This window comes from Protopterus annectens, chromosome 4.part0, assembly GCF_019279795.1.
Source record: "Protopterus annectens isolate FY-2018-M chromosome 4.part0, PAN1.0, whole genome shotgun sequence".
NCBI classification, from domain to species: Eukaryota; Metazoa; Chordata; order Ceratodontiformes; family Protopteridae; genus Protopterus; species Protopterus annectens.
The window spans coordinates 1,488,128,321-1,488,154,210 of NC_056733.1; the positions used below are offsets into that span (position 1 = coordinate 1,488,128,321).

The window sequence follows — 25,890 nt, forward strand, 5'->3', positions numbered from 1 at the left end:
CGTGATTCCCCTACGTACCCTATTGCTAAATTTATTGACAACATTTTAAAGAAATATTTGAAATCAGAGATGCAGGTGTGTAGGGATTCTTGGTCATTCCTAGAAGAGGTGGATAAAATTGAGTACAAGGATGAGTACAACTTTTTAACAGTAGATGTCAAAGACCTCTATACTTGCATCCCTCATGTGGTGGGGATTGAATGGATTACCCTTACAATAAAGAGCAAAGGGGCATCCAATAGTGAAATTAGTTTGGTCACGGAATTATTAGACTTGGCTCTGACTAATAACTTTTTTATGTTTGGTAACTAATTTTACTTATAAAAGATCGGGGTGGCCATGGGTTCGCCGTGTGGGGCAAGCATTGCCAACCTTGTTATGGCATACTGGGAGACTGAGTTTATCTTTAAGAGGGATGACTTAACTAGTGCTACTGTGCACTACACTCACTTCTTGGACAATATTTTTATTCTGTTCAGAGGCGACTCCCAGGCCAGTATAGAATTGGTTGATTACCTCAACCAAACTACTGATTTCCTTCAATTTACTTCAGCATTTAATACTGAAGCAATAGCATATTTAGATGTTTGGTTGGTGAAAAACAGAACCCAAGGTTGCTTTGAGGCTAGAATTCATAGAAAGAACATTACTCTAATGACTTTTTGCACTTTTCGAGCTGCCATCTCTTCCATCAGAAATGTTCTGTTGTCAAGGGTCAACTGGTAAGGGCTGCACGTATTATTTCACAACAGAACGGATTCTTGGATGAATGTCAGCTCCTTAAGTCAATGTTCCTGAGTCGGGGTTACCCAGAGAATTTACTGGATAACCTTATAGAGGTTCATAGGTTCATATTAGGCTAACTGCCCTTGTGAGCCATTGGAAGCCTAGCCAATTATACCTTGTGAGGCTCAAACCCTGCACCTTGTGTTTGTAAGGCAAACACCTTAACCATTAGGCCATCCTCTAAGTTGGTCATAAGAGACTTGATAGGGTTTATAACCCTATTTTAAGTGTCAAGACCTAAGTTATAAATATATCCCCCACCAATAACACTCCACCTCAGACTGACATTCAAATTCAACATAGTGGTGGTAGTTCAGTATCTAATAACGGTGAACCATGTCTGAATTTCATCACAACTTTTAGTTTGGACAGCTACCTGCTGATTGAGATTTTAAAAAAGAACTGTAATCTATTTAGGGTTACTCCACTGTTGTTAGAGAAGATAGGGGAGTCCCCTAATATAACTTTTAGGAGAGGGAAAAATCTTAAGAACTTATTGGGGCTACAAAGTAGAAGTACCCAAAGAATCACAGGCATGAAGGGCCAATAAATGAGAAGAGGAAGGTTAGTTTTAAGCATATACCCACTGCAGATGAACATAAAACAAGATCAAGAATGGGCACATTGGATATATTATTAAAAGAGGGGGACAAACAAGCAGACTTCACAGAAACATGCTAAAATCACAACAGGCAATTACTGACTAAAAATCTCTACATTCATGGGTACTCAACATTATAACTGCTACCATGATGCAGAACTTATTGCTATATTCAATAGTGTAAATATATGTATCAGATCATGTCAGGCTGCAGCCACTTACACTCCAGATTAACTTTTGTGAATGCCTTCAGCTGTGAAAACAATTCATCCAAATACAGTTTCTGCATCGGTGGGTGCTGAATTAATCCATCCTTTCCATGCAATGGAGGTGTAGAGGGCTGTATACTAACTAGAATAACAGGGATAAATAAGACAGTGTTTTTCCTTTTTAAAGACTCGAAGACAAATGAAACAAAAGGGGATAGTTTAATATTAGATATTTGTTACACAGAGAACCAGACTTGTACATAAAGCAAGCACGATGCAAGAAAATACTGAAGTGTTAGGAAGTACTCTATTCTGCAAAGAGAACATTTGTTTTAGCTGTATAATAAATGTATATTTCATGTACCCACACAGAATTCCAAATATTCATTCTGTGTATGATAATAAAGCTGCTGTTTAACTCTTAAAACATTTCAAATACAAATGAATACAAGTGATTTACATGTACGTTAATGGACATTTACCTTTTGCCACAATAGTACTGTTCCTTTTCTATACATCTGTGGTTCATTATTATAGTTGATATTGAATTCAGAAAATAAAATTTCATTTTTGTCTGAAGACAGAGATCCCTATGAAGACAACACAAAGTAGGGGACATTAACTGTAACTCTTTTTTTTTTTTTTTTTTTAAACAATAAATAAACAAATCAATTATAAAACAAACAAATAACTATTTACATAGGTCAACAGCTGATCAATGCATCGACATTATACATCAAAAACAATTAATATTTTTCAAGCAAGTCTTTACTTCTAAGCCAAGAATTATATGACTGTATAATATTAGAAGTTCTCATCTTTGTAGAATGCAATTCAGTACTGCAAACAAATTTTGTCATATTAATAAATTCAATAGTAGAAGGGGGAACTTTACTTTTCCAATTTATAGTAATTACTTTTCTGGCTATAGCAAGACTAGACCAAAGGAGAGGCACTTGGGCTTTTGGAATTCTCAGGAATCACAGCATTAAATAAAACTAAAGATTTAGAAATATTCCATGTATCTGACCATACAGGTTGAATAAAGTTATTAATTTCTTTCCAAAAAGGGGAGAGGACTTCACAGTCATATGTCACATGCATCCAATCAGCTAATCACATTTCTAGTATTTGATTTATACATACTTGCAATTTTGTTAGGAGTGACAAAAGTTTTGTGTAAAAATTTCCAAGTGAAAATTTTCCACTATACTGAAGATGTAGTTTTATCTGTAGATTTTAATATTAATATCATGTATTCTTCAGAGATGGAGCGGTTCCAACAGGAATTGTCTACATATGTGAAATCCAACTTAAGAATTTTATAAATTTGTAACAAATATGATTTATTTTTCATTATATTATAGAAATGTATTAAGAATTCCAATAATTTGGGGAATGAATTCTTATCTAGGTTAAATATCTTATTTACCTCTGTGTTCACAAAGTGTCTATATAGTTCTAATTCTCAGAATATCGATGGTATTTGAACCTTAAATTTTCAACAGTGCATATATCAGTACCATTTGAGAACCTATGCCAATACATTAAATTACTTTATTTTAATACTAGCATTTTGTTGAAGTTATGAGTTTCTAAGCAGTCGTATATGGAATTGGAAACATAAAAAAAAGTTATGTCTTTAATACAATGGTTAGAATTTGTGAACTTTTGGAGAGAGGAAATGATGTTATTTAAATATGGAATTTGAGAAGAGGATGTAATACCATTTACGCAAAAATCTTTTAATAACCAGATAAAACTATTAGGTACTGCTTATGACAGGTCGGGATATATTTATTATTTACTAATAATATTTATTGATGTATTTGTTCCCATTTTAATCATGAGGAATTTATCCACAATGCTAAAATATTTACAATTGTTGAAGTAGCATACAACTGAATATCAGGGAATCCGATTCCATTATCCCAACTTTTTCTGTGCCAATCAAAAGAAACTCTTGGTTTATTAGGATGCCAAAAACATTTTATTATTTATCTTCATCAATTTTTTTGTGGAGATATTACTACAGATTGTCAAACAAACAATATTGTAAGGAGAATTACAGTCTTCAGCATTAATCATACTTCCATGGTGAAGAAGCATAAGTTCCAATTTGTGATTAAACTTTTATCTACAACCTGTTGAAAGTTTGTATTATTTCTTTACTATTAGACATGATGGTTATACCAAGATATTTCATTTGATTGCTATTCCAATTGAAGTTAGAATATTTTTTGTATGAATTTTTTAATTTTATATTTAGTAATGTACTTCTTTTATTATTATTAAATATTAAGTATAAGATTTTTTCAAACTGACTCATAGAACTAATTACATGTTCTAATGAATTTTTTATACTTCCTATTGTTAGCAAAATATCATCAGGAAAGAGATGACAAGTGTAAACTCTTAGGTTCATAGGTTGGTACTAGGCTATCAGCCCTAGGGCCTATACAAGCCTAGCCATAACAATTCCCTGGCTATTTCTTCCCACATTATTTACTTCTTCTATTATTTTGATTCCATTCTTCTTCTCCCTTTGGCTGCTCCCGTTAGAGGTCGCCACAGCGGATCATTGGTCCGCAGAACAAGTGGCAGCAGAGTTTTACGGTGTCACGTTGCCAGCCCAGCGCCCAACTTTCCTCAAAGGCATGCCCCTGCACACACATCCTAGGGCCAATTCAGAGTATCCAATCCACCTACAACACATCTTGGGAAGGTGGGAGGAAACCAGAGAACCCGGAGGAAACCCACAAGAAGGACATACAGACTCTGCACAGAAGGCACCCCATCCGAGAATCAAACCGGAGAACCTCTTGTGGTGAAGTGACAATGATAAGCACTGCACCACTGTGCTACCCATTCTGATACCATTAATGTCGTTACTGGATCTAATACTATTAGCAAAGGGTTCTATAGCTAATACAAAATGTAAAGGTGGTAATGGACAGCCTCGTTTTGTTCCTTTTTGTAATTTAAAGGAAATAGAAAGAAAACATATTTAAACATAAGCACAAGAGTTGCTGCAAAACTTAGAAATTAATGCAATTAGCTCAGGTGAGAAATTATACACTAAGGGTTTTAAACAGGTACAACTAACTAATTGAATCAAAAGACTTATCTACATCGAGACAAATGATAGAAAGTTATTTTTTTTTATTTGCATAGTCAATTAGTGTATATGTTCTTATTATATTATCCTATACTTGTTTTTTTTAAATAAGCCTAGTTTGATCATTGTTACTTAATTTAGGTACAAGTAGATTAATTTTGTTAGCTAAAATGGACAAGAACATCTTATAGTCCACATTTAAAAGTAAAATGAGTCTATGTGATGAACACTTTGTAGGATCCTTATCTTGTTTTAAAATAGGTGATATGAGGGAATATTTCCATGATGGAGGGACTTGTTTTTATATCTCTATAGACCTTATCTAATATTTTAACTGCATCACCTGGTAGTATTTTATATAGTTCTGGTGTAAGACCATCTAAGCCCGGTGCCCTATGATTTTTTAACTTTTTATTTGATCTTTTATTTCTATTAAAGTGAATGGTCTATCAATTATTTGCTTGTTCACTTATTAATTTATTTACATTTCCCTTAGAAAGGTTTCAACTATATCATCATTATCTAGGTTATTTGCATTATTTATATTTTCATACAATATTTTAAAGCCCTTAAGAATACCTTTAATATTTGTTATATTTCTTTATTATGCACTCTAACTTTTCTTTGATAGGATTTAGTTGATAAATTTTCATTGCTCTAAGAGCAAGTTTATGCAAGCTTAAAGGGTTTACTGAATATGACTGAAGTTTAAGTTTTTCCAGGTTAAATGTTATGATTTAGAATTTCAACATACTTTGTGTTTAAGTTTAGACTGACAGATCTCATTTGGTTTTAGATTTAACTTTAGTGTATCAAATTTGACCTGTAGTGTATATTCTTTGTCCTATTCTCTTGTTTTACTAATATAACAGATTGTTTCCATTTAAGTAAACCATTAGTGAATACCACAGGACAATATCAGTTATTTCACCATTCATGTTTATTTCTAAGTAATTTCTGATCTCTTTAACATACCAATCCTTGAATCCTTTCATTTTAATAATGTATACTGGTAATAATCCTGTGATGTATTAGACTGCAAGTTTTTAAAATAACAGCAAAGATTATAGCATTATGGTCCCATAATGAGCATGAAACTATTGAAACTTCTCTGATATGTGATAACAGATTAAGTCAAAAATTTTATCAACATTTATTTGTGTTCAATATCTATATGAATAATGGGTAAACTGAAGTGAGTTTGTTTTCCTTAGCCTATATATATATCCTTTAAATTCATTAGGCACTTCTCCTGCATGGGCTTTTCCTCCAGCAAAACAAAAAAGTGTCTCAGCCTGACCTCATCGCTCTAGGGCTTAGCATATGTGCTTACTTATACCTTACTGCTGAAGCACTGAAATTAAAATTAAAAACTATTCAAACCTAAGCTATTTACTGTAAAAAACAGCCCAGGTGTGCACACTCACAAGACAACTTGTAGGCTATACTTTATTACCCCTAGTTCTGCTCGCCGGAGTATTTTTTTCCCTTTCTTTAAACAAAAAAGATAACTATTCATCTTTAAACCACTAGATGGCAGCAGACATCCAGGTAGTACACTCCCTCAGCTGATTCTGGTCAAAGTCCAAAACACAAAATCAGTAACCAAACTGAAAACAAACTGGCTGGCAGCAAAAAAATAAGGCAGCAGTGAGATTAACACTTTAATAACGCTTTTGTCTGATATAATCACCAAACTTCTTCAGATAAACCTCCATTCAATTTACAACACATATATACCGTCACATGACATCACATAAAACAGCAGCCAATAACAAAACAAGTACAAAAATGTAAAAATGCTTAAACAGTAAATAACAATTATATAACAAATTTCATTCTTTAAAATGTATATGTATGTGTGTGTATGTATGTTTAGACAAACAATGGTAAGCTATTACTTATCATATGCCTTCAACTTAAGAAGGCTATTGATATAAATCATTTCATTTAGCCCTGGAGGGGATCCAGCATTTAAATATATTTGCCACCAAGTCTCTATTTTCTAATACTAATTTCCATGGTCCTGCCCGGGGGTCATTAATGACCTGATGCACCACAAGGAATTTAAAACTGTGGGTAGAAAATTTACTAATATGCTTGAATAGTGCATCTGTATCCTTACTGTGGGAGATATCAAAAATATGCTCATAGATCCTCTGGGATAGATTCCGCTTGTTTTTTCCAACATAAAATGCTGGACTTACTGAACAACAAGCAACATACACTACCCCTCGTGTATAACAACAGTATCTCCCTCTAATTTGGATTTCCTTATTGCCTTTGACCCACTGAATACATACTGGCACTGGTTACATGTGCCACAAGGGAACATCTTACCCATACTGGTGCCATGTGTCTGCCTCTCCAGAATTTTTTTAAAGTTTAAACCCCTCCTATATATAATATTAGGACCAATTCCTAGCCTACTTGTCAGATCTTCTTCCATTTTAATGATATTCCAATTCTTATATAAAATATCACTTACTATTTTGCCATTACCTTGATAAGTAGTGACAAAAGGACAAAACATTTATGTTTTCTTATTCTGTAAAATTTTGGAAATATCACTATTATTGGTACTAATAATAGCATTAATGTCTTGTGCATTCTTATTACCTTCTACTTCTAACCCTGATCTCGGATTATATTCCTGAAGTAACAGAACATAAACACCTTGGTCACGCACAAATGACTTAATTCTGTATCTGGATCACCATTCTTCTTGGATATCCTCTATTGTAAAACATATTGGATATGTAAGCACACTTTACTATAAAATCTTCATGGTAGGAGACCATACGGGCTGCCCGGACCATTTGACCCTTGACTACTCCTCATTTGACATGGGTGGGGTGGTTACTGGAATAGTGCAAATAAGTGTTTGAATATGTCGATTTTCTAAAAATATTAGATTTCAAACCTTCTCCATTTTTTAAAATCAACACATCTAGGTATGCCACTCTATCCAAACTTGCAACATGGGTGAAATTCAAAAATTCAGTTGTCGGATTGATGTATTCAATGAAAACTTCAATCTCTGCCATTGGGACTTTCCATGCAATAAACAAATCATCCAGGTATCTAAGCATACATGTATTCAGTGGGTCAAATATAAAAATAGGCAATAAGGATATCCAAATTAGAGGGAGATGCAGTTGTTGTACACAAGAGGTAGTGCAAGTTGCTTGTTGATCAGCATGTTCAGCATTTTATATTGGAAAAACCGAGCAAAACTATCCCAGAGGATCTATGAGCATATTTATGATATCTCCCACAGTAAGGATACAAATGCACTATTCAAGCATATTAATAAAATTTCTACCCACAGTTTTAAATTCCTTGTGGTGCATCAGGTCATTAATGACCCCCCAGGTAGGACCATGGAAATTAGTATTAGAAAATAAAGAGACTTGGTGGCAAATATATTTAAATGCTGGATTCCCACCAGGGCTAAATGAAATGATTTTTATCAATAGCCTTCTTAAGTTGAAGGCATAGGATAGGTAATAGCTTAGCATTGTTTGTCTAAACATACATACACACACACACATATACATTTTTGAAGAATGAAATTTGTTATAATTGTTTTTTTTACTATTTAAGCATTTTTAATTTTTTGTACTGGTTTTGTTATTGGCTGCTGTTTTATGCGATTCTGGTCAAACGGTGCAAGTCGAACCATTTAAATTCTGTCTGTCTGCATTCTAGGCTTTCTTTCCCAGACCAGTCCCCTGTAGTAAATTACTATAAGCCTTACAGTACAGGGTGTTCTCAGACTCCCAAAAAACTGTGCTGCTAAAGCTTCCCCTCTCTCAGCATTTTAACCCTGTTTTTTAAACATTTGCAGTTTATTTACTGACCTGTTCAACATTGCATGACTGTTTTTTTTTTTTAGCGCCATCTTTTCAGTCCAATGTATAAATAAAACACAGCAGAAACTTAGGCTACTGTATCCGAACAAAAAATTTCTAACCCCCAACTCTAGACTCACCCTAGGACAGGCCTCCCTCTCCCCTTCCCCCTATATGCCGCCCCAGTTCTCTCCAACATTCAGACCACAACCCAGAACAAACTCAACAAATTTACCATAAAGTAGCTAAATTCACAACTAACTCTCCATATAATGCACATCACTGTATTTCACTGAATTCTCTCCAATGGCTAAAACTCCCCCAATAACTGCAGCTATTCCAATTTCAAATGTTACACTAAATTCTCTATAAACCATCACTCTGCCCATCTCTTTCATCCTTGATCTCTAACTATACACCATCTCGGACCCTCCGTACCTCTAACCAGCTGCTACTGGACATCTACCAACCTAAAAAAAATGTAGGCAAATTGCTATACAAACCATGCTTGGAACAAGCTTCTCTTACACATACATTCCATCACCTACCCCTTACACTTCAAAAATGAACTAAAAAAAATCATCTTCTTAACTCCAAGACCTGCCCCTGCCATGACCCAACCTAACCTCCTTACACCCATTCACTTATCTACCTCATTCCCTTACCATGCAACCACTCCTTGTAGGGTGTCATATTACTGATCTCTCTCAAATGATGATGCACAAAAATCTATTTGTATATATTTACTGTCTCTGTATATACATTACTGTGTTCTTTTTTTTTGATTATGCCTGCCCTCTCCTATGTCTTTTACATTTGTAATGTATACCAAGTCTTTTTGCTTTTACTGTATAATCAACTTATAAAATTCTCCTGTTGTCTATTATAGCCATATAAGAATAATATTTGTTTTTTTTGTTTTTTTTTGGTGATGTACTGTTATTGTCTATTAATGGAGCTTTTTTCCTCGGGTATCCACTGAAAGTGGGCCACAAGCCCAGTAGAACCAACCTGGTTAACAAATGTCAATAAATAAAATAAAATATAAATTAGAGTTACAAAAATCTAGAAGTGTTTGGCTGAAGACGTGATTCTCAACTTTCTATCTGCAGTAGAATCTTTGTCTGATAAAATACAATTAAAATCACCAGCCATTAAGACTTTACCTTTCATGCAATAGGCTCTAGCAATTTTTTGCATCTTTAGCTCCAACCCCTGGAATCCAATAAGAGTTCATCAATGTATATAGTCATTTGTTCCACTCAATTATAATGCTGCTTTATATAACCTTTTTATCAACATACAGTGGATATAAAAAGTGTACACGCCCCCTGTTAAAATGCCAGGTTTTTGTGATCTAAAAAAATGAGACCACAATAATCATTTCAAAACTTTTCCCACCTTTAATGTGACCTATAACCTGTACAATTCAATTGAAAAACAAATCTGTTAGGGGAAAAAATATAAAAAATAAAAAACGTACAATAAGCTGGTTGCATAAGTGTGCACACCCTTAAACCAATACTTTGTTGAAGCACCTTTTGATTTAATTACAACATTTAGTCTTCTATTACTATTATTATTATTGACTTGGGACGAGTTTAAGTTTGCTACTTCTACTACCATTATCTGATCTGATTAATATACAGTGATTAACTAGATATATATGGATTGAAAATCTTTTACACATAGAAGTTTCTTACACTGTTTTGTTTTTGTACTCACTATACTTGTTTAGTGGTTTGTTTGAGACTTCAGGAATACCACGGAGATTACTTGCATTTTGAAAATCAAATATCCAAGTATGTGTGTCAGCTACTTGGGAGCAGGGACATACAGGTCCAAAGTAGTCAGTGTGGAGTTTTGTTTGAGGCCTGCAGACAGACAGAGTCTAGCCCCAGGTCTAGAGGGTGCTCCCTGTGTGCTCTAAAGGGATAATGTGCTTGGTGCAGACAGCTGCATCTGAAAATACTGTTGTGTATTCATTTTTGCTCCTAGTGGCCGTCCCTCACCGGTGTCAGTGGCAAGGATTGAGGCCCCTTGATTACCAAGAGTAAGGACCATCACACTTAGGTGGCACACTATCCGATATCTTGGCATAACTGATTAATGTACTATTAAATATAATACAAGATGCAAGAAATGACACTAAGGAGGCATGTTAGGTTACATTCTGGTTTGTTAAAATGGTCCAGTAGTGTGTGATAGTACAATTGACATGCTATATTATAAACAGAGCACAAAAAATACAGATTGTTACATATATGAAAGTTATTATTGGAATAACATCAAATAGAGTAACACTAACTTTTTTACAAGTTAAACCCGGAGTGCACATAACTCATTATTTTAATGCAAGTTTATATGCTATGTTTGCTTAAAAAAATGACAATCTGCTTTAAATTAAACATCTCATAGAAATAGCGCTTGAATCATTATTTATTTAATTTATTTATTTAATTGTCATTTGTTAACCAGGTTGGTCCAACTGAGCTAAAGGCCCATTTTCAGTGGAGACCTGAGGAGAAAAGCGCCAATCACATATACAAGACAATTCAAAAAAAAGAAAAAAAAAAGCAGTAATTAATGTTTTTGCGTCTTTCGGCTTTTCCCGGTTAGGGGTTGCCACAGCGGAACTCCAGTCCGCTAATGATTGGCAGTAATTAATACAAAGTTAAAAGTTTCAAATTTACATAGGACTTCAATTACAATAGTAATAATGATGAGAGACATTAAATAAAATGAGATAAACAATATCAAAAAAAATTAAATGAATACAATCACAGCAGATGTAGGTCCTGAGTAGGAGTATTTACAACAGCAGACAGATATTCTAAAATGTAGTGCTGGAAGCGTGAGAAAGGAAGAAAGCAGGTGGAAAACGAGAGAGACATGAAGTAATCAGAAATGGAGTAAAGGAAGAATTCAATCATTAAATGTTACTTCTTTGAGTGCAATGGCTTTCTGGTGGTTGGGATACTTTTGAGGTTTTTTTTTTTTTTGGTGGTTTGAGGGATTGGTGTGTGGAGTGGAGGTGGAATGGATTCACTTGTGGAAATTTTTATATGAACTGCAACTAACAGGCTTTTCATTTTCAAGCCCTTATCATGAAAACCAGCTTGAAACAATTTACAGTCATGAGCACTTTTGCGATACTGCAAGAGTTCTAACATTCTAAGAACTGTTCAGGTTACTTTTTCCTGTGTAAAAGCAAATCATATTTCGAATCATAAAGCTGTCAATGACTACAAGTTAGATAATAAGCAATAGATGGTGAACTGCATTGTAAACCACTTGTCAGCTATTAAACGGTTCTGAATGCTTGCTACGGATAGTACACTTGACATGCAGTAGCACCCAGGAAAGTTACACTATGCTATAAACAAAGTGCAACAAATACAGTTTCTTACATGTATAAAAGTTATTATTGGAATGCTATCAAATAATTACAGTAACAGTCACACTTTTACAAGTTAAACCTGAGTCACACAAAACTGTCATTCTTTCAATGCAAGTTCATATTCTATGTCACCTTCAAAAAGTGACAGTCTATTTTAAATTAAACATCCCATAGAAAGTGTTTACTGGATCATTAAATGTTATTTCTTTAAATACAATAGCTTTTTAGTGGTTAACATACTTTGAAATGTTTTTTTTTTTAATTTTTTTCTTAGTGTATCGTTGTCACCTCGCAGTAAGACGCTATCTGGTTCGATTCTCAGCTAGAGCGTCTTCTGCGTGGAGACATGCGTGAATGGGCGTACCTTCGTTGAAGGTTGTGTGTCAGGGCTGGTAACCCGGCACGTAAAACTCAACTCCCAATCATTAGCGGACCAGAGTTCCGCTGTGGTGACCCCTAACTGGGAAAAGCCGAAAAGACGCAACAAAGTGTATTGGAAGGGTTTGGGGATTGATGTGTGGAGTGGAGGTGGTGTGGATTCACTCATAAATGTTTGTGTGTGAGTTATAGCTGATAAACTGTTCATTTGCAAGCTCTTGTCATGACGGCCAGCTTGAAGCAGCTTAATTAGAAACATAAGCACTTATGTGATGCTGAGAGAGTTCTAAAATTCTAGTAACTGCCCAGGTTACTTCTTCCTGTCTAAAAGAAAGTAATCATAATATTTTGAGTCACATGCTAAGATGTCAATAAATACAAATTTGATAATAAGCAAATGACAGTGAACTGCATTCTAAACCACTGTCACTTATTAAATAGTACTGAATGCTTGCAGTATACCAAAACTATAGTTTACATACTAGCCTATAGAATGACACTTCTGACAAACAATTTAGGACTGTGTTTCTCTGTTACTGTCACTTTTTAATGATAACAAAACTTAATATCTCAGAACAATTTATTATGGAAAGTTTAAATCTTACATGGGAAGGTTTTCAGATGTTTGTCTAGATACTAGTAGACATAACATTTAAGAAAAAAATGTGCCTGATTCTAACAGCGCTACTAGATTAGAGTGTCTCAATTATACAAAAGTGAATATAAATGTTCTATTATATGGCACTCTATACTAGGATCATAGCTAAAATATAAAACCTAGGAATATAGTAATAGTACAAGACATAGTATACAAACAGAAATAGAAAGAGATCAGAATAAATATATACAGTTAAAGAATATAAATATGTCTACAAGACTGGGAGGTTTGCATAGTGGTTAAGGTATTCACCTTAGAGGCACAATGTGCAAGGTTTGATTCTCACATGGGGCAATTGGCTGATCCTGAACGGTTAGTTAGCCTGGTATTAATTTATGAACTACATGGATAGACTGAAAGCCCTGTCACTGTACTCTGTATCTTATAGGCTACTGACAGGCGACTTGTGCCTGGCCTACTGGGCAGTCTCAGACCCTGCCCTAATGGAAATGCTGCACATCCGTAAGTCAAATAGGTTCATAGGTAGGTACTAGGCTATCGGCCCTGGGGCCTATCCAAGCCCAGTCAAAAAGGTACCCTGGCTTTTGCCACCCAAGTAAATTATTTTCCTGTGCCACTGTCGAGCAGAGCCACAGAGGTGATCCCCGGGGTGAATTTCCTATTAACCACCCAATCATCAAGATTTTTCTTGAAGAGTGCTAATGAGGAGCTTTGTTTGATATAGATAGGTAGTTTATACCAGAGTATGGGAAGTCTCTGGGACAGGAATCCATCCCTCCAGCATGTTCTGTTTATTGCGGTGACAAGGTTTAGGTCCCTAGAGCATGTAGCACAGAGGGATTGGGATTTCTTTAAGTGTAGCATGTCCAACAGCTCTGGGCTTGACCTAGCTTTGTATGTTAGGCAGAGACCATCTCTGAGTAGGCGATATGCGACAAAGTAAAGCTGGAGTTTTTTGAGACCGTCTGCGTAGGGCATCTGTTTGAGTCCGGTAATCCTCTGTCAGGTATTTCTGCGGCCTTTCCAGTTGTTGTAGATGTCTTGTGAGGTACATACCAAAAGGGGCGTTGTACTCTATAATGGGTCTAATGAGTGATGAGTAGAGGGGAACAATGACCTCTTTTTTTCTGGATGAGAAACCTTTTGTGATGAGGTGTGTCACTTAGAAGGATTTCCTGACTACAGTGGCAATGTGATTATCAAAGGAGAGACTACTGTCCACCTGTGTCCCAAGGTCTCTTATCACACTTTCGGCGTTAAGTAGACTACCACCTATGTTGTAGTTCATGGGTACAGAGTTTTTACCAAAGGGGATGACAATGCACCTTTTGGCATTGAGCTTGAGGCCTTGGCTTTGACACCAGGCATCTGTCTCAGTGAGGCCCTTTTGTAGGATGTCCACATCGTTAGGAGTTTCGATTATGGCTCCTAGTTTGCAGTCATCTGCGAACTTCGTTAGCCAAAGACCTTCTGTGTTAGCCTGTACTTCAGAGAAGTAGATAAACAGGAGAGGACCCAGGACTGAACCCTGTGGTACTCCACTTGTCACTGGTCTGAAGTCGGATTCGGAGTCTGCTAGTTTCACAGTGTGGGTTCTATCAGTGAGCCAGTTGGCAACCCATCTTGTGACATAGGGATTCATACCTAGTTTAGTGAGATAAATTCCAGAGTTAGGGATGGTGTCGAAAGCCTTGGCAAGATCTAGATAGGCTGTGTGAACCACCTTACCCTTGTCAACGGCTTTTGTGACTGCTTCAAGAAAGTCTATCAGGTTTAGGAGACATGATCTGCCTTTTACAAACCCGAACTGGGTGAGGTCCAGAGTTTTGAGATTACCAATGTCTTTGTTTATAAGTTCCATGATAATACGTTCCATGGCCTTACAGACCAGGCTCGTCAGGCTAATGGGGCAGTAGTTCCCGGGGTCCATGGTGGCTCCCTCCTTGTGGAGTGGGATAAACATCGCTGTGTGCCACTCAGCAGGCACAAAGCCTGAGGTGAGGCTATGATTGAACATGGTACTTGGGTGGGGTGCCAGTTCGTTCTGTAGTTCGTATAGAACGCAGCCTGGGATGCTGTCTGGTCCCATGGATGCTGTGTTCTTGGCTTTGGAGAGTGTGGTTTTTACCTGTGCAGCCGTGATTACAGGAATTTTGCATTCTTCCGGTATAGAGATGGGCTCTTTAGAGGGTGAGAGGGGGGTAAAGTTAGCACTGATCCTATTTGCCAGGATGTTGGCAATATCAGTTGGGTCTGTATATTTAGTGCCATTGTGCTGTAACTCAGAGCAGATCTGAGTGCTGCCATTGAGATTCTTGACATAGCTATAGAATGCTTTGTGACTGTCTTTAGAATCAGTGGCGATTTTGTTTTCGTAACTAGCTTTGGAGGATTTTATCAGGGATCGCAGCTTCTTACTGAGTCTGACCAGGGAGCTCCTCAACTCATGGGAAATTACTCTCTTTTGCAACAGCTTCTTCCTTCTGTTGTACAGTTTGTTTATGGCAGGGGACCACCAGATTGGCTTCCTTTTTTTGGAGGATAGCGACTTGGTTCTGTTTGGGATAGCACGATCCATGCACTCATGTAAGTGCTTATAAAGTGCAATTGTGTAGGATTCAGTAGTCGTAACTGTATTGTCCATCTGCATGGGTGTCATGAAGTTCACCACTTCTGTCTTAAGAAGCATGAAGTTGGCTTTGGGGAAATTTTTTACCATGGTTTCCTTAATGGGGAGTGGGGGCAGGATGTGGATATCTAGGGCAATTAGCTTATGGTTGGATCGGACCAATGAGGCATTGACTTCAGGTGTGGAACACTGGTCATTCATGTTGGTAATGACTAGATCTAGGATATTGTTGCCCCTGGAGGGGGTGTGGATAAGTTGATCCAGGGCACTGGAGTTTATAAATTCCAGAAAGTGCTGAGCGAAGGAGTTGGTACAAGAGTAGTTTTCCCAGTTAATGGTGGGGTAGTTGAAATCGCCCATTATTAGGGTGTTTGGTTGAACCCTAATATTTTCCAGTACATCAAGAAAAGAGGAGTGGGAATCCTGGGGCATGGTGGGTGATCTGTAGCAAGCTACAATTTGGATTGCAGTTTTGCCCAGAGTTAGTTGCACTTGGATAACTTCGGCTACATTATGCTGAGCAACTAGCCTGGAGGTGTGGATATCCTTAATGAATATGGGCACATCTCCACCTTTGGTGTTCCGGTCCAAGTTACATAGACAAAAAGTGTGGTGTGAGTTATAGCCTGATAGTGCAGGGGTGCTCTCTGGAGCCTTGAACCAGGTCTCAGTCACTGCACAGATATCGATGTTCTCCATTTTAAGGAGTGCCTTGAGTGAGTGCATTCTGACATTTAGACTTCTAGCATTGAGTAGCATCACCCTCAGTTTTTGCTTGCCTGTTCCTGTTACAGTGGTGAATTTGTCATTTGAACCTTGCCTAAAAAAGGCACTATAGGGGCAGCAAGAGCCTTAGCCAGTATTCGGAATCCCAGGGGTGACAGGTGCAGGCCATCTCTGGCAAAGCATTGTGGTCGGTCGACCACGTCATCCCAGGCAGACAGATACTGGATCCCTTTAGAATGGCACCAGAAGCTTAGCCAATTGTTGAAGTCAATCATTTTGTCCTTGTACTGCGGCATCATTCTGGGTGATGGCAGAATACTACTCAGGGCTAGGGTCATACCTGCCTGGGCTACAAGATCGGAGAGCTCTTCCATGTCTCTTTTCATGTAGTCCAGGGAGGTACGTCTTGGGTCGTTCACACCAACATGGACAATGACAGAGTCATATTTGTACTTGTGGAGTGACCTGAGTGCGTGTGTTATGTGGCAGATCCTGGCACCAGACAGGCAGCTGACAGTAACCTTCTCCTTGTTTAGCCTGGTGAATGGGACATCAGTGTGCCTGACTATAGAGTCACCTATGACTAGTGTGTTGGGTACACTGTTTTGCCTTATTGGCTTTGGGTGAGTGGCACACAGTCTGCGGGCTGTGTCTCATTTGGGTTGTGTTGGGGGATGGAGGTTGCTTGCGTTTCTGCTTTGGAGGTCTTTGTTGCTTAGACAGATTATTATAGAGAGCCTCCGCAAATTTTTTTGTGTTACTATGTGTGGATTTTGGTGGTGTAGATTTAGTGAGACTATGTGATGAGTGTGGTGTGGTGCAAGTGTTTACCTTCGCCTCTTGACTGTCAAGTTCAGTCTTGTTTGGAGAGAGCTTTACCTCCAGTTTGCCTAGATAAGTGCATCTTTCACAGGTTGTAGTGTTGGGTGGTAGAAGGAGAGGGTTGTCTGTGTACATGAGGCAATTTCTACATTGCCCCAAGATGCCCAGATTCATCAGATAGACAGGAAAGAACACTGGGAGCTGACCCTTGGACATGCCTGAATAAAAAACTATTTTCCTCTAGATAAGTGAGGAAAGTGAGTACAGGAGCTGTTTTTCTCTAAGCAAGTGAGGAAAGTAAGTACCAAAACTGTTTTCCTCTAGGTAATGAGGAAGGATGAGTGCTGTAGTAATTAGTATGTTATTTAGTGCTTACAAGTTCTGAACAAGTGCTGATCACAAATAACCAAATTCAAGTGCTAAAACTAAGAATCTGTATCTGGACTAAACTATCTAGAGGAAAGGGGGGAAACAAGTGTAAATGCTGGCTTTTAAATCAGAAAGTTGAGAGATATGTAAAAAGTGCCCAAACGGCCAATAACTACAATTTCTGGGCCAAGATACACTCGCCCTACATATCTTAACCTAGCCTAAGACATTAATAGAACATGCTAGACAGACAGATATGTCTCCCGGTAATTGCCACTCCTCTGGAGCAAACTCCCAATTCACGTAAAACAGAACTCCTCAATGACCCTATTTAAGTGCAACTTAGACAACTCAATGGGAGACAGTAAAATTACCCCGGGGGTGTCACCTATGTTCTTCTTGGATAAGGGCAGTCGGTGCTCACTCTGCAAATACAGACCAAACACCTTGGTCAACAAGGGAACTAGGGTATAACATGGCTAGGCTTATAAAGACCCTAGGGCCAAAAGCCTAGTAACCTCCTATGAACCTATGCTTTCTCAAACTGGCAGAAGCCAGGCAAGCTACTACTTAAATTTAACACCAGGACTGCACTGTCACCGAGGAAAGGGCAACTTTTTTTAAGATGAGATGCCCTGTTGCCTTGCTGTACAGTAGTTATCAAGTTTAAGTTTCAAATTATGCCATGCTAATAGTTTTAAATCATTAAAACGTGACAGAATAAAAGCATTACTGTCACAAGACACTACACCTGCAGATGAAACAATATTGAGATAACAATAACATGAGTCAGCCAAATTTACAAAGCAAATATCTTGAGTGCAATTACTGCAAAATAATTTTACTAAAAGCCACTATCACTGCTAACAGAGTTTGCACTTTTCCCACTGCTGTGCAATTGTGGAGTTGATGATCCCCCCACATGGGGGAGGGGAAGTTGCAGGATGGCTGGTCCCTCTTGAAAGAAAAAAAAAAACATTCTATGAGGTTCACTGAAAGTGGCTTGTACCAATTTAATTGTGCAGCACTGTCACTTGTTGAAACTTTCTTCAGTGAGTTCATAACAGTTCACAAAAACACAACTTCCTTGGAGGCAAAAATTTTGGATACAAACGAGGTTGTCAGGAATACCCACATTGTTCATCACACGTACAGATTACCTTATGCTGAAGCACTTAAAACAAACTTTCCCAAATCTCAATTCACCAAAGCCAACTAACAGCAATACTGCTACTCAGCAATCACTAAAGTGCACGCTAAAAACAACAACAAACATTGTATACAAGCCTATACCCAATGGTCTCCCAATAGCAAATTCCATAAGGAAAATGTATACTTTACCTAATACTCGTTATTGGGGACTCCATTGTGTATCACACAGATGCTCCACTCCCCAGGTCAGACAAGAAGAAGATCCGCAATATCATGAATGCACTCAGGTCACTGCACCCTAGGTACCAATATGATTCTATCATAGTTCATGTAGGTGTAAATAACCTGAGATGTACCTCACTGAACTAGATGAAACCAGACATAATGGATCTCTCGGAATATGTGTCACAGATAGGTATAAGCATTGCACTGAGCAGCATTCAACCTTCATCAAGGATGATGCCACTGTATGAAGATAAAATGTTTGATTTTAATAACTGGTTTGCTTCTGGTGTCACTTGAGAGGGATCCAATATCTGTCAGCATTGGAAGACATGGCCAACAGATCATGTTGCTTTGGCAAGGATGGGATGGACCTGGCCCCCACCCCAGGCTTTTGGATATTAGCCAAAACTTTATCCACTCCCTTAGAGCCTTTTTTAGGCAATGCCAAAAATATAAAACTACTAACACAGTGTGAAAGTCCCCAGGCAACCTTAAGATGTCACTACTCAATGCGAGGAACCTAAACAAAACTCCACACCCTCCAAGCCCGCCTTACTCTGGAGAATGTAGCCATATGTGCTATGACTAAGACTTGGTTACTCCGGCACTGCAAGGTTACATAGCCTTCCACACATTTAGACCAACAACAGTACAGACTAGGGCCAAATGTGGAGATGTCTAGATTTACATTAGCAACAAACATACCACCAAGTTGGTTAAAAACGTTGAGTCTATCCATGTGTAGGTCACCATAGATAAGGCCCCTCACCATATCATGGCTAGCTAAAGGTCACCATCTATTTCCCCTAGCGTCTCACAACTCTTACATAAACCTACTACAGGCACTCATTATCTAACCAAACACCCTATTCATGGGTGACTAACTACCCCTATATAGACTGGGAAACTTGCACTGCCTCAAACTCATAGGCACCATGCTTCCTAGACTTTATTAACACAAACACCCTGGAACTGACAGTGCACCCTCCAACCAGTAGATCAAATGTACTGGATCTGATACACACCAACATGAGATGCATCACATCCCCCAATGTGTTGCATCCTCCTTAGTGAGGTCAGATCAGAAAGCTGTCTCCTTTGAAGTAAAAATCAACCCAAAAAAACCCAGCTAAATCAGTAACAGCTAGGAACTATTCTAAGACAAACTACATCCTATTAAGTCTGTCAAAATTCAAGGCTTCCCCTAACCCCAAGACCATAGCTGCCTATGCAAAATTATTTAGAGTCCCTATACAAACATGTGAATGGCTGTACAGAGGCTACCATACCTACCAGACGTACACCCAAAAACAGTGGTAGAATCCTCACCTAAACGGGATGTGTTATAAAAGAAGAAACCTCATGGCAACTCCCTTAAAGACAAGCGCTCTCTTATACAACTAAGCAAGAAACTGAGAGGCTTAGTTAAGTCCAATAAGGCCAACTATGACGTCAGGATAGCTTCTCAGGCTAAGGACAATTACAAGGCCTTTTTTCAGTTATATCTAGAAACTTAAAGGTAACACACAGCAGTGTACTGAACTGGTGGTGAATGGTACCACCTTCAGACAGAGCAAATCTACTGGCTGATAAAATTAACTCAGACTTCACGCCCCAACTCTCCCGCAGTTCCACCAAGTGACATCCTCTCCAACATACTACAAAATGAAAAAGTAAAAAGGTCACACAAACAAACCAATTAGTAAAAACTACAAAAAACCCCAGCCAAACTAGAGTTTTCACTGTGTGATACCTTACACCTCCTGAAATAGAGGCCCATGGTATATATGCAAATGATCCCTTAAGGACATCAAGTGTTTCAGCAATAGGGCTTACGAATGTCCATGACTTTTTACTTCTTTTTAAATCTTTGTGGATACATTCAGGCCAATAAACCAAACCCCACTAGCTCTGGACATGCATGTTTCAGCCTTCTTATGACCTCATCATGGGATATTTTGTAGACACCTAAATGATTATGGACATCAGCTGGGTTATAGTCCCTTTGTTTTTAAAGTACAGCCAAACATTCCACTTATGCTCTGCCGATGATGTCAATTATTTTTTTCTGCTTTTAACAACTGCAGGAAAATGCTTTGTGCTTGCTACAATTTAATACCAGACACAAAGCGCCAAGCGCTTCAGTCCTGTCTCCTGACCACAAACAAACAAAACAAAAAAAAAAAGGGGGGGGGTATTGGCATTCAATTCTGTACCAACATTCAGATATGCCATTGCAGAAATGAATGTCAGTACTACTCTCCCAATCACACCCCCTAATACCTTATGCCCTTCTTCATCGCCGGGCCTGTGGAAAATATGGCCCAGACCGCAGAATCCTTTATAAACGCATTCTATTAACACCTTCAAGAACGCATGGATCATGCGATCCCAAATAAAACCAAGACCCAATCCTCCAAAGGCAGACGTCCTGTCTGGTGGACCCCAGCCATAAACAAACTATACAATAGAAGGAGGAAGCTACTAAATGATAGAGCAAAATCCCAAAAAGGCAAGGCATCACTGATCAGTATTAGCAAAAAACTACGGGCACTCATAAAATTGTCTAAGGCCAGCTTCGAGAGAAAAATTGCACATGACACTAAGGATAATCACAAGGCTTTCTTTAGTTATGTTAGGAACCTGGGTGGTAATTCCCAGATATGCTCAGAATTAGTCCAAAATGACAAAAATACACGAACCCACAGACATTGCCAACATCCTAGCTGACAGGTTCAGCGCAAACTCCCACCAAAAGGGCAAATATCTATCCCAGCAGAGTGCTGCCCCCCTGACATCTCAGATGCTCAGGTAAGAGCCGCCCTCTCCAAAGCAAAAAACACAGAATCAATGGGACCAGACGGTGTCCCGGCTGTCTACATGAACTCCAAGAAGAGCTAAACCCAAACATAAAACTACTGTTCAATCTCAGCCTTACTACAGGATATGTGCCCAAAGAGTGGCGTACAGCAACAGTGGTCCCTCTCCATAAAGGTGGTGCCTCAACGGATCCTGGAAACTATTACCCCATAAGCCTGACTATCTTGGTCTGCAAAGCTATGGAAAGGATCATCATGGACCTCATAAATAAAGATATTGGGGACCTACAGACACTGGATCCTACCCAGTTTGGCTTTGTTAAGGGCAGATCCTGCCTCTTAAACCTGGTTGATTTCTTTGAAACAGTCACCAAGGCCATTGACGAGGGGAAGGTGGTCAACACAGCCTACCTGGACCTCGCAAAAGCCTTCGATACAATACCCCACTCGGGCATTATAGAGAAGCTCACCAGCTTAAATATAAACCCCTATGTCACTAGATGGATTGCAAACTGGCTCAAGGACAGAACCCACATGGTTAGAATTGCTGGAGCCATGTCAGACTCCAAACCAGTTACAAGTGGTGTCCCACAAGGCTCAGTCCTGGGACCTCTCTTGTTTGGTATATATTTCTCGGAGGTACAGGCCAACATGGAAGGACTGTGGCTGACCAAGTTCGCAGATGACTGCAAACTGGGCTCCATAATAGACTCTCCAGCCGACACAAGCATCCTCCAAAAGGGCCTCATAGAAACAGACAACTGGTGCCAGAGCCATGGCCTCAAGCTAAATGCCAAAAAGTGTATAGTCATCCCCTTTGGCAAAAACAAAGTGCCCACAAATTACCACATAGGTGGTAATCCATTAAGTACAGAAGAAGTAATTAGGGACCTGGGGACCCAAGTTGATAACAATCTCTCATTTGACAACCACGTGGCCAAAGTGGTTAGAAAAACATTTTATATAGCCCACCTAATCATGAAGGGATTCACATCTAGATCAGGGGAGGTCATCGTGCCTCTTTACTCATCCCTCATCAGGCCCATAATTGAGTACAATGCCCCTTTTGGGATGTACCTTACCAGACACCTGCAGCAACTGGAAAGACCCCAAAAGTACCTCACCAAGAGGATCAAAGGGCTCAAACAGATGCCATATGCTGCCCGGTTAAAGAAACTCCAGCTCTACTCAGTGGCATACCGCCTGTTCAGAGGCGATCTCTGTGCCTGACGTATAAAGCCATGTCCAACCCGGAATTAATGGACATGCTGTACCTCAGAAAATCCAAATCCAATCGAGCTATGCACTCGAGAGACTTGAACCTCAGCACTGAAATAAATAGGACATGCTGGAGGGACAGATTCATAACCCAGAGGCTCCCTTCACTCTGGAATAAAATCCCAGTCCAGGTTAGGCAGAGTCCCTCATTGACTCTCTTCAAGAGGAATCTTGATGAGTGGATGGGAGATCATAGGTTTACCCCTGGTATCACTTCTGTGTCACTGTTAGACAGAGGCACAGTATACTAACCTCGAAAAAGGGCATAGCAAAATAAATTTAAAATGGGTGGCGAAAGCCAAACACATTCTGGCTAGGCTTATAAATGCCCTAGGGCAGATAGCCTAGTATGAACCTATGAACCTACCCTAGCTATTTTTCTGCCAACAGGTTTATCTCCCTTCTTAGTACGAGCCATACTACTAATTTATGTGAAAGCATCCAATTATCAGGACTAAAGGTGAAAAAGGCTAAGGTACCACACTATTTAATATGCAAGTTTATTTCACAGGTAAAGAGTCCTTTGTGTAGTAAGCCTACCATCTAAGAATTTCAATATATGTTAGAATGTTAGTGGAGAATGTAGCTAGTTTTCCTAACATTACCACTGTTTCGAGGCAAAGAAAATCAAGTAAAATAGGATCTTTCACAGCCTGAAAGGCAAGACAGAAATCACAAAGGACTCTTTATAAAGGAAAATGATTTTAACCTATCCAGACAGTTAAGGGAGCTTAGCGCTTTGATTTTTTCATTAGGAAATGGTGAGGTCTTTCAAGCTGGGATATTTGATAAAATATATAAACTGAAGATTATATTCTATGATCAGTCGAATGAAGGAGAAATATAGGGGGGTGAAGGCATCTTTGGATCTTTAAGCTACACCTTTGATAAGGAAACCTTTTTTCATTGCTTAATTATCAAACATACTCAATGATTAAAGGAAAGTTCATTGTCAATGAAAGTGTGCAGATCTGTAATAACTGGATCAGCATTAAGCAGCATTTAATTTATGTCATGGGCAAGACTTGTTTCACAAATGTGACTACACTGCACTACATTTTTTGCATTAAGTCTAAGGTTGTGATCAGAACACAGGATGCTAGATCTTAACTAGTCTTTCTTGGAGAATGAGAGTCTGCAGGGGAATAATTAATGCCACTCAATTTACAGTTTTCTGCAAACTTGGTCAATCACAAACATTTGGACATTCGTATTCACATCAGACAATAAGATGCCAAAGAAGAAGGGACCCAGCATAACTTAAAAAATTAAAAATGCTAAGTAAATAAACATGACAAAATATCAGAAAATTAGTTTACTGCATAAAAATGCCCCTCGCCTCATCTAAGCCTTCTTTATTGTAATCAAACGCAAAGACCTAAGGGACTTCACTAGTAATTAATTTATTAGATGAAAAAGTACCTCCAGCTCTCATCCTCTGTATACAATTACAGAGACATTTAGCTATCTGGGTATTTACAGGGGGATAATATTTAAACATATAAATTTATCAATGATACCAGCAAGGAAAGATTCATATTAAATGCCTTACACAAGTTGAGATTAAGTGCCATGGACAAAGTGGCATGAGTCACACTCTTAAAAAAAAAAAGCCAGCCAAATTCAGTAAGCAAGACCTATCCAAAACTATACTGTAGGACTGAATGCCTTCAAGTTATCAGTTTCACTGTTAACTACGAAGATCTGCGGCATTATTTTACAGATAACAATATTAATGAGGCTAATAGGATGACAATTTCCAGGGTCAGTTAAGACACCACCCTTGCACACAGACATCACTGCTACTCTCCAAAACGGAGGCATATTTCTTGTTGACCGGCTGAGATCAGAACACTTATGGAAGAATTCAGTAGTAACGCCCTAACAGCAACACAGCCTGGTATACTGTCAAAGTCTACGGAGCTGTTGTTTTTAGTTTTGATAATAGTGTCCAGGATTTGGTATATAGCAACAGTGTTAAAAGAGTCAAAGGACAGGCCATTGGTGTGTAAGGGATGGGAATGATTAGAGCTAAATGTCAGCCAGGACATTTGCTCCTGCTTAAGTATCAGAAAATGTAATGCCATTCACTTCAAGTTGGTGTATAGGGCATTACTTCCAATTTGCTTAATATAGCCAAAAAAAGCCTTGTAATTATTCTTCAAAAGGTTAACTACCATCAGTTCAGATTCTTCCTTACTCTTCCTAATGATGCATTTAAGATCTCTGCAGACCTGCTTATATACCTCCTTCTGAGTGGTGGTGAAAATGTTTTAAAATTTTCTCACAGTATTATAAAGTATATTCATCTAAGTGTTCCACCACAGGTGTTTACCGCTGAATTTCCCATCACACAAGTGCATAATAGGTAATGACTTAACTGACTGGTTGAAATGGTTGCAAAAATTATGGGTAATGTAGTGGCTTGATGGGGGGTTCACTGAAGACAAATTCTTAAGGCCCTCAGACAGGGATGTAAAGGTTAGCTTTGGAGTAACTCCTGCCGTAGCTGAATTTGTGTGAAACTGGGCAATTTGGTACTAATTATGAAGAAAAAGGTGATAATCTGGTAGCCAGATTTGATAAAGGAGAGAGTAACGTCAGTAGGTGTTGCAAGCAAAGGCAGCATTCATAAGGCCAATAATTATATTATTCATGCCATGGGACATTTTGAACTAGGGAGCTGGTTTTAATGAACTGTGGGTAATGCTGGACATATTTAAAGATAGTTGTGTAAGGTTCTCATATAATGTATAGATAAATGAAATCACCTAAAGTTAGGCTATTGAGATGAAAAGACACAGAATCCAATTTGTCAAGGTACTTCACTGTGGTCCTCAAGTAACACTAAAGGGGATCGATAGCAGGCAACGATGCAGTGTTTCAGTTATTCAAATGTACTCAA

The 25,890-nt window shown here is 38.4% G+C and overlaps 1 protein-coding gene across 1 annotated transcript in view; it reads right to left on the reverse strand.

The window, feature by feature from the left end:
* Positions 1–1,623: 1,623 nt before the first annotated feature.
* Positions 1,624–25,890, reverse strand: part of THG1L (tRNA-histidine guanylyltransferase 1 like) — a 469,543-nt gene continuing 445,276 nt past the window's right edge. The window contains exons 6-7 of the mRNA XM_044069327.1: positions 2,079–2,186; positions 1,624–1,738 (exon numbers count right to left, since the gene is read on the reverse strand). Coding sequence (XP_043925262.1) covers positions 1,691–1,738; positions 2,079–2,186 — 156 coding nt within the window. The 3' untranslated portion in view covers positions 1,624–1,690. The remainder of the gene's footprint in view (positions 1,739–2,078; positions 2,187–25,890) is intronic.